This window comes from Pseudophryne corroboree, chromosome 3 (assembly GCF_028390025.1).
Source record: "Pseudophryne corroboree isolate aPseCor3 chromosome 3, aPseCor3.hap2, whole genome shotgun sequence".
Taxonomy (NCBI): domain Eukaryota; kingdom Metazoa; phylum Chordata; class Amphibia; order Anura; family Myobatrachidae; genus Pseudophryne; species Pseudophryne corroboree.
The window spans coordinates 36,369,067-36,381,741 of NC_086446.1; the positions used below are offsets into that span (position 1 = coordinate 36,369,067).

At 44.4% G+C, this 12,675-nt stretch overlaps 1 protein-coding gene across 3 annotated transcripts in view; it reads left to right on the plus strand.

Annotated features, from left to right (window-relative positions):
• Nucleotides 1-12,430, plus strand: part of LOC135054636 (zinc finger protein OZF-like) — a 49,945-nt gene extending 37,515 nt beyond the window's left edge. For all 3 annotated transcript variants that reach the window (XM_063957856.1, XM_063957858.1, XM_063957857.1), the window contains 2 exons: nucleotides 7,551-7,806; nucleotides 10,781-12,430. In XM_063957856.1, the coding sequence (XP_063813926.1) occupies nucleotides 7,551-7,806; nucleotides 10,781-11,934 (1,410 nt within the window). In that variant the 3' untranslated portion in view covers nucleotides 11,935-12,430. The remainder of the gene's footprint in view (nucleotides 1-7,550; nucleotides 7,807-10,780) is intronic.
• Nucleotides 12,431-12,675: the final 245 nt, after the last annotated feature.

Sequence of the window (12,675 nt, forward strand, 5' to 3'; positions counted from 1 at the left end):
TTCTAGAACTCGTGGATAGAATCCATAGTTAATGAAGAATGGTGACTCACCAGTGGAGGAGTGATACAGATAGTTATGGGCAAACTCAGCCCAGGGTAACAGCTCCACCCAGTCGTCCTGTGAAGGAGAGAGATAAACGCGGAGAAAAGTCTCTAAATCCTGGTTGACACGTTCGGTCTGCCAATTGGTTTGTGGATGGTAAGCAGACGAGAACTTGAGTTTTATTTGTAAGGCTGAGCAGAGAGCCCTCCAAAACCTTGCAATGTACTGTACCCCTCGATCAGAGACTACCTCCTGAGGTAACCCGTGCAGGCAAAAGTGTTCTCGGATAAATAGTAGAGCCAACTTGGGAGCCGTTGGTAGACCAGTCAACGGAACGAAATGTGCCATTTTTGAAAAGCGGTCAATAATCACCCAGATGGTATTGCAACCCTTGGAGAGAGGTAAATCGGTAATGAAGTCCATAGAAATATGGGTCCAAGGTTTCCTAGGAATGGACAGTGGACGAAGCAAACCAGCAGGAGGCAGACGAGGAGTTTTGTGCTGGGCACATTGAGGACAAGAGTTAAGATAATCTTGTATATCCCTCTTCATGGTGTCCCACCAATATGACCTTCGCAGAAATTCGCACATTTTTTGGACTCCCGGGTGACCGGAGAACTTGGAGATATGGGCCCACTGCAGTAACTTTGGTCCAAATTCAACTGGTACAGACATTCTCCCAGGAGGAGGACCTAGAGAAGTGGGAGCTGCAGAAATGGAAACTGGACTGAGAATTAAACTCTTTTCAAAGGAATTCTCTTCATCCGAGGCCGTTAGAGAACGGGACAGAGCATCAGCTTTGGCATTGAGAGTCCCAGCCCAGTACTTAATAACAAACGAGAACCAAGTGAAGAAGAGCGCCCATCTAGCTTGACGGGGGTTCAAGCATTGGGCAGTTTTGATGTACAATAAGTTCTTGTGATCGGTGTAAATAGTAATTAGATGTTTAGCACCTTCCAATAAGTATCTCCATTCTTCCAAGGCGGATTTTATTGCCAAAAGTTCCTGATCTCCAATAGTGTAGTTCCGTTCAGCAGGGGAGAACTTACGAGAATGGAAACCACATGGATGCAACTTCCCATCAGAAGAGTACTGAGAAAGAACGGCTCCGATGCTGACTGAGGAGGCATCAACTTCCAAGAAAAATGGTTCTGTGAAATTTGGCTGTTGGAGTACCGGAGCTGACATAAAAGCTGATTTCAACCGGGCAAACGCAACTACGGCTTCGGAAGACCAGAGACTTGGATCGGACCCCTTTTTGGTCAATGCAGTAATAGGGGCAACAATAGTGGAGAATCCCTTAATCAATTTCCTGTAGTAATTTGCAAAGCCCAGGAATCTTTGTACTGCTTTCAGAGAGAGAGGCTGAGTCCAATCCCAAATGGCCGTGAGTTTTTCCGGATCCATGCGAACTTCCGTACCCAAGATGACATAACCGAGAAACGGAATTGAAGGGACCTCAAAGGTACATTTGGAAATTTTGCCATAGAGACGATTCCTTCGTTAGACTGTGAAGTACCTCTTTGACCTGTACTCTGTGCTCCGCAAGATTCTTGGAAAATATCAGCATGTCATCCAAATACACCACTACACTTTGGTACAACATATCTCGAAAGATTTCGTTTATGAATCCCTGGAAAACGGCAGGAGCATTACTGAGGCCGAACGGCATTACCAGATATTCATAATGCCGGTCCCTGGTATTGAAGGCAGTCTTCCATTCGTCCCCCTGTCGGTTGCGTATAAGATTGTAGGCTCCTCTCAAGTCGATCTTCGTAAAAACGTGGGCTCCACGAACCCTATCGAATAGCTCCGTGATTAGTGGTAAGGGATATTTATTCTTAATGGTGATATTGTTTAAGCCACGATAATCGATACATGGCCTTAACCCTCCGTCCTTCTTCTTCACGAAAAAGAAACCTGCTCCAGCCGGGGAGGTAGAGGGATGGATGAACCCCTTAAGAAGATTAGATTTAATATATTCCGACGTAGCCTGGGTCTCAGGTAATGACAAGGGATACGTGCGACCCTGGGGTGGCATCTTCCCTGGGATAAGCTCAATGGGACAGTCCCAGGGTCTATGGGGTGGTAACTGATCAGCCGCCTGCTCAGAGAATACATCTGTGAACTCCCGATAGGCCTCCGAAATGAGCTCTTCATCCTCCCTGAAAGATGCACGGAGCGGGTAAACGGGAGTGAGACAACTAGAGTGACAAAACGAACTCCAGGACAATATTTGTGACGACTTCCAGTCGACATGGGGGTTATGAGTTTTGAGCCAAGGCAACCCGAGAACAAGATCGTGAGGCATCTCCGGAATGACTAGGAACTCCAAATGTTCTTGATGCAGAGCTCCGACCTGTAGTTTGATTGGCTCTGTGCGACTTGTAATAAGACCATTGGGTATTTTGGTACCGTTGATAGCAGTCAATGTAATAGGTCGTTTGATAGGCTGCAGCTTTAAACCCAGACTCTGGACACAAGAAAGAGAAACAAAATTCCCTGCAGCCCCAGAGTCCAGTAGGGCATTAAAAGGCTTGGCAATTGACTCGGAAAACAGAGACAATCCACCATCGGAGAAGATTTGGACATGACCCCCAACTTGATTCCGGAACAAGCTAGGCCTGCCCGTTTTCCGGACGGAATTTGCAGAACTTGATAAAGTGATCCGCGGCTCCACAGTAGGGGCAGAGTTTACCCTCACGATGGCGCTGTCGTTCCCATGGAGACAACCGGGATCGGTTAATTTGCATAGGTTAGTCCGGACTTAGTACAGCCGTTTGCTTAGGAGGAGGGAGCCGGAACCTGGATCGATCTAACCGACTACGTTCGCTACCACGCTCCTGCATGCGAAGGTCCACCTTGACGCAGAGTGAGATCAACTCTTCTAATGGATCCGGCAGATCCCTAGTGACCAGCTCATCCTTCAGACGGTCAGAGAGCCCGTTCCAGAAGGCGGCCCTGAGGGCATCATTATTCCAGCGTAGTTCTGAGGCAATGGTCTGGAAATGAACAACGTACTGTCCCACGGAACGGGAGCCTTGACGGACACGGAGCAAGTCTGAAGAAGCGGCGGTCGCTCTGCCGGGCTCATCGAAGATTCTTCGGAAGGACGCAATGAAATTGGTGTAATTGGAAACCAATGGGTCAGATCGTTCCCATAACGGAGACACCCAATCCAATGCTGAACCTTCGAGCAAGGAAATAATGTATGCCACTTTGGACCGATCCGCGGGGAAATTGTGTGAGAGAAGTTCAAAGTGCACCTCGCACTGGTTGAGAAAACCACGGCAATTCTTTGGATTCCCATTATAGCGAGAGGGAATAGGGAGCTGAAGGCGTGACCTGATTCCAGCTGAGGGTTGGACATTACTGGAAACGGCTACTGGAGCGGATACCGGAGCAGGAGCCGGAACTACTGAAGCCAGGGAGGCTTGAATTTGATCCAGATGGCCGGATAATTCCTGGAGATACTGCATCACCTGGCCCTGTTCCGCCTCCTGACTCTAAACTCGGGAAGCCTAGTTTTGGATGGCGCTTGACTCTGTGTTCCGATCCCCCGGGTCCATTAGGCCTGAGTATACTGTCACTGACCTGGGTTGGGAGTGTTGAGAACTCGGGGGTTCTTCCGATGATCGGGAAGAGGGACCACAGCTAGGCCGGAGTAGAGATGGCCGTATATAGGTTTTCCTCATGCAGAACTTAGCAGCCACCAAAGCTCGTGGTTGATGCTAGAGATTCTCAGAATGGCCAGAACTTGAGAGCGATGCTGAGGAACACTGAGTGATGTGAGGCTTGTGAGCGATGCTGAAGCACACTGAATGATGTGAGGCTTGTGAGCGATGCTGAAGCACACTGAATGGTGTGAGGCTTGTGAGCGATGCTGAAGCACACTGAATGGTGTGAGGCTTGTGAGCGATGCTGAAGCACACTGAATGGTGTGAGGCTTGTGAGTGATGCTGAAGCACACTGAATGGTGTGAGGCTTGTGAGTGATGCTGAAGCACGCTGAATGGTGTGAGGCTTGTGAGCGATGCTGAAGCACACTGAATGGTGTGAGGCTTGTGAGCGATGCTGAAGCACACTGAATGGTGTGCAAAGAAATATGCTGGAAACACTGGAGACTTGTACAGCAGTAGAGCACAGCAACAGGGGCACTGGAGATCACTTCCAAGAAGAGACGATACTCAGGCGCCGGGGCTCTGCCCAGCGTCTGCTTTTGAATTCCCCGCCCTGGCTTGATTGGCGGAATGGGCCGATGACGTCACCCGCTCCCTGGACTCCCGTGGACGCCGGGTGTAATGGCGGCGTCCACACTCCACACGCCGGAGACAGCGCCGACGGGACGCAGATACCCGGAGCCCACCGGAGGTGACGACCGTCGGGAAACCCAGCGCACATGGAGGGGTAAGCGCGGCGGCCGCAGCGCCGCGGATGTGACACCCTGGCAACAAACACACAGCGCATGAAACTCCTAGCAACAAGCAGGTCATTTAAAAGTAATTAGAAGCTTTACTGTAGGGCATTACATAATGTGGTGCAATGGGCATTACTGTGCAGCATAGAAACATAGTTGTTAAGGTTGAAAAAAGACAGTTTGTCCATCGAGTTCAACCTATATTTAATCTCATTATTGAAGGTTGTATCCTTGGATTTCTTTTTCTGCTAAAAATTGGTCCAACCCTCTATTAAACTTTTTAATTGAATCAGCCGAGACAACCATCTCCGGCAGAGAATTCCATAACTTTACATTTCTCTAGATTAAACCCCATACTCCACTTTGCAGCCCGAACTTCCAGTTTGATTAAGTCATTCTGTAGACAGTCATCATCTCTATTTGATTTGATTATTTTACACAGTTTAGTGTCATCAGCTAAAATGGACACTTTACTCTCAAGACCGTCCCCCAGGTCATTTATAAATATGTTAAATAGAAGAGGCCCTAGTATAGATCCTTGGGGTACACCACTTCATATTTTTGTCCAGTTGGCATACTTACCATTGACCATAGCTCTCTGCTCTCTATTTTCCAACCAATTTTTGACCCAAGTATAAATTGTGATTCCTAGACCCAGCTCTTAGTTTATGTATCAACCTCATGTGCGGTACCGTGTCAAATGCTTTAGTAAAATCTAAAAATACCACATCCACTGCGTTTCTCTGGTCTAAGGGGGTAATTCCAAGTTGATCGCAGCAGGAAATTTTGTAGCAGTTGGGCAAAACCACGTGCCCTGCAGGGGAGGCAGATATAACATTTGCAGAGAGAGATAGATTTGGGTGTGGTATGTTCAATCTGCAATCTAAATTGCAGTGTAAAAATAAAGCAGCCAGTATTTACCCTGCACAGAAACAATATACCCCACCCAAATCTAACTCTCTCTGCACATGTTAATCTGCCCCACCTGCAGTGCACATGGTTTTGCCCAACTGCTAAAAAATTTCCTGCTACGATCAACTTGGAATTACCCCCTAAGTTCACACTTACTTCCTCATAGAAGCTGATTAAGTTTGTTTGACAAGACCTATTCCTCACAAACCTATGCTGGTTCCTACTAATAAACTTGCAGGACCCTAAGTACTCCTGAATGCTATCCCTTAATATACCATCTAATATTTTCCCCACTATATATGTCAGACTTACCGGTCTATAGTTACCAGGATGAGCTTTGCTTCCCTTTTTAAATAATGGCACTACATCCGCTATTCGCCAGTCCCTTGGTACCAATCCAGATTTAGTTTAATCACTGAAGAATAAGTATAAAGGCCTTGCTATTTCTCAGCTTGGCTCCATTAAAACCTTAGGGTGAAATCCATCCGGGCCAGGAGATTTATTAGTCTTAATTTTATTAAGTCTCTCACAGACTGCTTCTACGCTCAACTGAGTATTGAGTAACGGGGCATTGTTATTTACATTATTATATAGTATTCCCACCATTTGATCCTCTCTAGAAAATACAGAAATAAAACATGTATTCAGATTATCTGCTTTTTTCCTTGTCATCAACAATCAGAGCGCCCAACTCGATTTTTAATGGTCCTATATTATCCTTTTTCAGACTTTTTCCATTGATATACTCAAAGAACTTTTTTGGGTTCGTATTACTTTTACTTTGTGATTTGTTTTTCGTTATCTATTTTACCAGTTCTGATTTCCTTTTTACATTTTTTATTACATTCCTTATAGTAGAGGAAAGACCCCACATTCCCATCTGACTTGAATGCTTTGAAAGAACGCCTCTTTTTCTCCATTTCTACCCTTACCCTCTTGTTAAGCCACATTGGTTTGTACTTTGTGCTCTTGCCTTTGTTGCCCATGGGTATGAACTCGTGCGTATATTTTTCTAGCAACTTTTTAAAAGCGGCCCACATTTCAACAGTGTTCTTACCCTTAAACAATGTGTCCCAGTCCATGTCATTTAGAGCATTCTTAATCTTGTTAAAGTTTGACTTTCTAAAATTAAAAGTCTTTGTTGAGCTCTTACATTGCTGCTTTTGGAAACGTATTTCGAAAGAGATAATATGGGCTTTTATTATGGTGGAATGTTGTAGAGTCAAAAACTGGTGTAAGGTCGTCTTTTCCTGCGAGGCAACACCTATTTTAGTGAGGCCATGCCCATTTTAGCAAGGACACGCCCCATCATTAGGAGCATGTGTGCCTTCGGCGCGTGCAAAATAGGTTTTTCTGTCTGTAAGGGGGAAGAGCGGGGAGGGAGGACATTTTTTTAATGCTCGCACTGAGAGCCAAATTGTCTAGAAACAGCCCTGCTGTCTGGTATGATAAAAGCGGGTCCACTTGTGTGCACAGCTGAGACCCCTGCTTCTGATGGTAGTGTTTCGCTCACTAGCTTGGTCACAGTTACTGCCGAGTCTGGGAGCTGAGTCAGTATTCATTCATAGAAGTAACCAATCCGGAGCTCTACTCCTGTATTGACAGGAAGTCCCGCCAATCACGGGGGAGATGTGTGTAATGGTATTATGATGTGGATTGCAGACGAGACCTTAAGGTCCGGATATCAGAACACATTTGTACATGTGATCTAACTAGAGGGGTCACATTATGACATAAAAGGCTTTGTAGGGTTTGTGAGTGAGGCACATATCCCGTATCCACCAGCTGTTCTGAGTTATAGGACTTCTATCCCCAGTAATTTCATCCACAGTCATTTGCCTCTCCAAGATTATTGGGGACAATTATCGTATCCCTTTGAAGAATATATGGATGCATTATTAGATTACAATACCTGCTAGTTTGTGTGTGTGTGTGTGGGGGGGGGGGGGGTTGTTAAATGTTCTTTTTGATTACATATTATACAATATGCAGTATTACGTGTAATCACGATTTGCATATTCTATTTATCTTTTGTACTTTTTAATTGTTTTATATTTTAATCTGACTGCAGCACCGTGATGTGTTCTGTAAAGTTGTGTGACTCTTATGCACTGATCTTGTATGTCATCACAATTGCTAAAATTAAACATTTCTAAAGGGTTTATTTTATCTGTATTTAGATTAAAGATGTGACTGATATGAAAGCAGAAGATATAGAGAGAGAAGAAGAGACGTATGTGACTGATATGAAGGCAGAAGATATAGAGAGAGAAGAAGAGACGTATGTGACTGATATGAAGGCAGAAGATACAGAGGGAGAAGAAGAGACGTATGTGACTGATATGAAGGCAGAAGATATAGAGGGAGAAGAAGAGATGTATGTGAGGGGTGATCAGCAGTGTAAGGAGGAGGAAATCCCTACAGATATCAGCACAGGTGAGTAATAAACACTTATTACAGAAAACAGACACACATTCTACTTACTCAGTCACTACAGAAGTCTCTTCCCCTACACCCTCCTTTGTCAGTACAGACTAATGATGGAAATGTATCAGCCCAGTGGGGGAGTCAGGACCCATCAGCCCCTAATATACTCCTGCTCTCCCCTCACATCATGTCACTGTGTGTTACCAGCCCAGAGATCTGACCAGTCTCCTCCCCACACTCTCTGGTGTATCTCATACATCAGTAGCCATCAGCCCCTATTATACTCCTGCTCTCCCCTCACATCATGTCACTGTGTGTTACCAGCCCAGAGATCTGACCAGTCTCCTCCCCACACTCTCTGGTGTATCTCATACATCAGTAGCCATCAGCCCCTATTATACTCCTGCTCTCCCCCTCACATCATGTCACTGTGTTACCAGCTCAGAGATCTGACCAGTCTCCTCCCCACACTCTCTGGTGTATCTCATACATCAGCAGCCATCAGTCCCTATTATAGTCCTGCTCTCCCCCTCACATCATGTCACTGTGTGTTACCAGCCCAGAGATCTGACCAGTTCCCCCCCCCCCCCCCCCCCCACACACACACTCTCAGGTGTATCTCATACATCAGTAGCCATCAGCCCCTATTATACTCCTGCTCTCCCCCTCACATCATGTCACTGTGTGTTACCAGCCCAGAGATCTGACCAGTCTCCTCCCCACACTCTCTGGTGAATCTCATACATCAGGAGCCATCAGCCCCTATTATACTCCTGCTCTCCCCCTCACATCATGTCACTGTGTGTTACCAGCCCAGAGATCTGACCAGTCTCCTCCCCACACTCTCTGGTATATCTCGTACATCAGGAGCCATCAGCCCCTATTATACTACTGCTCTCCTCCTCACATCATGTCACTGTGTGTTACCAGCCCAGAGATCTGCCCAGTCTCCTCCCCACACTCTCTGGTATAACTCATACATCAGGAGCCATCAGCCCCTATTATACTCCTGCTCTCCTCCTCACATCATGTCACTGTGTGTTACCAGCCCAGAGATCTGACCAGTCTCTTCCTCACACTCTCTGGTGTATCTCATACATCAGTAGCCATCAGCCCCTATTATATTCCTGCTCTCCCCTCACATCATGTCACTGTGTGTTACCAGCCCAGAGATCTGACCAATCTCCTCCCCAAACTCTCTGGTGTATTTCATACATCAGTAGCCATCAGCCCCTATTATACTCCTGCTCTCCTCCTCACATCATGTCGCTGTGTGTTACCAGCCCAGAGATCTGACCAGTCTCCTCCCCACACTCTCTGGTGTATCTCATACATCAGCAGCCATCAGTCCCTATTATAGTCCTGCTCTCCCCCTCACATCATGTCACTGTGTGTTACCAGCCCAGAGATCTGACCAGTGTCCCCCCCCCCCCACCTCCCCCACACACACACACTCTCAGGTGTATCTCATACATCAGGAGCCATCAGCCCCTATTATACTCCTGCTCTCCTCCTCACATCATGTCACTGTGTATTACCAGCCCAGAGATCTGACCAGTCTCCTCCCCACACTCTCTGGTGTATCTCATACATCAGGAGCCATCATCCCCTATTATACTCCTGCTCTCCTCCTCACATCATGTCACTGTGTGTTACCAGCCCAGAGATCTGACCAGTCTCCTCCTCACACTCTGTGGTGTATCTCGTACATCAGGAGCCATCAGCCCCTATTATACTCCTGCTCTCCCCCTCACATCATGTCACTGTGTGTTACCAGCCCAGACATCTGCCCAGTCTCCTCCCCACACTCTCTGGTGTATCTCATACATTAGGACAAGGGACATCACCATAGGGATTCAATCACTAATCAATAGAAATGCATCCTGTGTAACATTACACCTTATCTTACCTGTGCGCTGCCACATATGAAATTGCTCATTATCTTTTATGTGTAATATTACCTACATTTTTGCTTCTTGGTATACTTTAAAGTAGAGCCCTGTGTTTTGGTTTTGTTTCTAAATTATCGTGTTTTAGCGAAAACCATCCTCAAATGTCTGAATTTATTTTTTTATTTGAATTGATAAAAAAAAGCTAAAATCGTGTAATCTGGACGTGTTTTTGTTCCTACGGTATTATTAGTTTCAATAACATTCATTTGCAGTCAGTTTTGACCACCTCAGATCTTACAATATTGTTCACCAATAATGGCCAAAGGCTGGCTGGCTAAACAAGCAACACAGCAGCGGCACAAACAGCACATCTTTAAAACATGGTATCACAGCAGTGGCGACAGGATGGCAAACTATAAAACCCCATAGAATGTTTTCATTAATTAAGAACTAGATCAGAGGCCCGAGGCCACCTATAGCATGTTTTTATTGATCAAGAATTAGATCTGAGGCCCGAGGCCAGCACAGGTGATTCAAGTCAGTCACACCCTAATTAAAGTTGATAGCCACTTGCGTTAATTAAATCACAAACTGATCCAAGTAGCACATGACAGGCCACAAGAGTCAGGGCAATACAAGAGATTCAAGGCAGAGAACAGCCTAGCCTGAATATGATATGATTAGTAATAAGATAATACGATAAGATACTATGAGGCTATTTTTATTATTATATTTTATATGCTGCCTGTAAAGCACACACAAGAAAGGATAATAAGAAGGATGAGATGTGATGGATGGCCTAGCAAGAGACAGAAGACTGTCAACAATGCCCCAGTAAAGTACAGCCCATAATGAAAAGTGGTGCACAATCGAATTGCCCTTGGACCCTACCACCCAGCCTTATGTTATATTATTGTGTTATATTTTAAGCCACAGTTATATCTGTTCACAAGAGTTATATGGTATTTCTTGTTTTGAAAATGTATCATCTTAATTAAACTAAACATCTTGAACCTGCTAATAGACATTTCTTTATTTTTATATAACAATAAGCAAATACTATTTCCATACATTTATTTTATTTCCAACAGATAGACATTCAAGCAAGAATACCTCTACGGGAAATCTGATTTTGTCTTCACCTATTAAAATAGAAGATAAAGTCACACAGAATTTTCCAGAAAAAAACAAAATTTCCATAAATAAAGATCCAGCACCTCGCAGTACAGCTATATCATCTGATCCCTCTGAGCACAAGGAATGTTCTGATAACTCAGATATTGCACCACAGAGTACAGCTTGTAGAACGGATCTATCCTTTCCCTGTTCTGTGTGTGGAAAATGTTTTACAAAGAAAGGACAACTTGTTAGACATCAGAGAAGTCACTCAGGTAACAAACCATTTCCATGCCCTGACTGTGGGAAATGTTTTACACGCAAATATCTTCTTATTGAACATCGGAGAAGTCACACAGGCGTGAAACCATTTACATGTTCTGAGTGTGGGAAATGTTTTTCTTTGAAATCGGGTCTTGTTGAACATAAGAAAAGTCACACAGGTGAGAAACCATTTCCATGTACGGAGTGTGGGAAATCTTATAGACGTAATTATCTTCTTGTTGAACATCAGAGAACTCACACAGGTGTGAAACCATTTCCATGCTCTGAGTGTGGGAAATGTTTTACACGCAAGGAACTTCTTGTGGAACATCAGAGGATTCACACAGGCGAGAAATCATTTCCATGCTCTGAGTGTGGTAAAAGGTTTGCAGAGAAATCAGGTCTCCTTCGTCATCAGAGAATTCACACAGGTATAAAACCATTTCCATGCACTGAGTGTGAAAAATGGTTTACAGAGAAATCAAGTCTTGTTAAACATCAGAAAATTCACACAGGTGAGAAGCCATTTCCATGTCCTGAGTGTGGGAAATGTTTTGCACTAAAAACAAATCTTGTTACACATCAGAGAATTCACACAGGTCAGAAACCATTTTCCTGCATAGAGTGTGGGAAGTGTTTTGCTCAAAAATCACCTCTCGTTAAACATCGCAGAAGTCACACAGGAGAGAGACCATATAAATGTACTGAATGTGGAAAGGGTTTTACAGGAAAATCACATCTTGTTAGACATCAGAGAACTCACACAGGCGAGAAACCACATAAATGCTCTGAGTGTGGGAAATGTTTTACACAGAAATCAGATCTTCTTACGCATCAGAGGAGCCATACAAGTACAAAACCATAAATGTTTTGAGTGTGGGAAATTTGTTTTTAGAATAAACTGGTTTTGTTAGATGTCAAGGAACTCACACCGGTGAGAAACCATTTACATATTATGAGTGTGGGAAATGTTTTACACCAATAAATCAAATCTTGTTTTTATATCCATATGAAACGCGTATGGCTTTGGAAACAGAAATTAACATTAGCCTGTGTGATGTTCCCTACTAATGATATCTCCATTTTAGAATAAACCATTTTAAGAAGATATAAACCTCTTTATTGCTTGGTGTGTTATTATTACCCACCTGGCGAGATCACAGTGCTGCTAAAGACTGTTCATGGGTATTCATTGTAACTTGGTAATATACCATTGCATGTTCAGTTGTTGTGGGCATAACATAAGGACCCCCATATCTCCACAAATGGTAGTGTGGGAAAAAGAGAATTAAACACTAGTTATGTTGTGTTATAACCCCTTATGTTATGAAAAGATTTTCCAATAAAAAAAATATATGAAACCTCGTATCAGTCGTTTTCTTAGCCCAGTGTAGATGATTTCATTTCCTCATACGTCCTAGAGGATGCTGTGGGTGCTTCAAGAACCATGGGGTATAGACGGAATCCGCAGGAGACATGGGCACACTATAAGACTTTGAATGGGAGTGAACTGGCTCCTCCCTCTATCCCTCAGTTAGATTATGTGCCCAGTGAGACTGGATGCACACTGAGGAGCTCTCCAGAGTTTCTCAGAAAAAGACTTTTA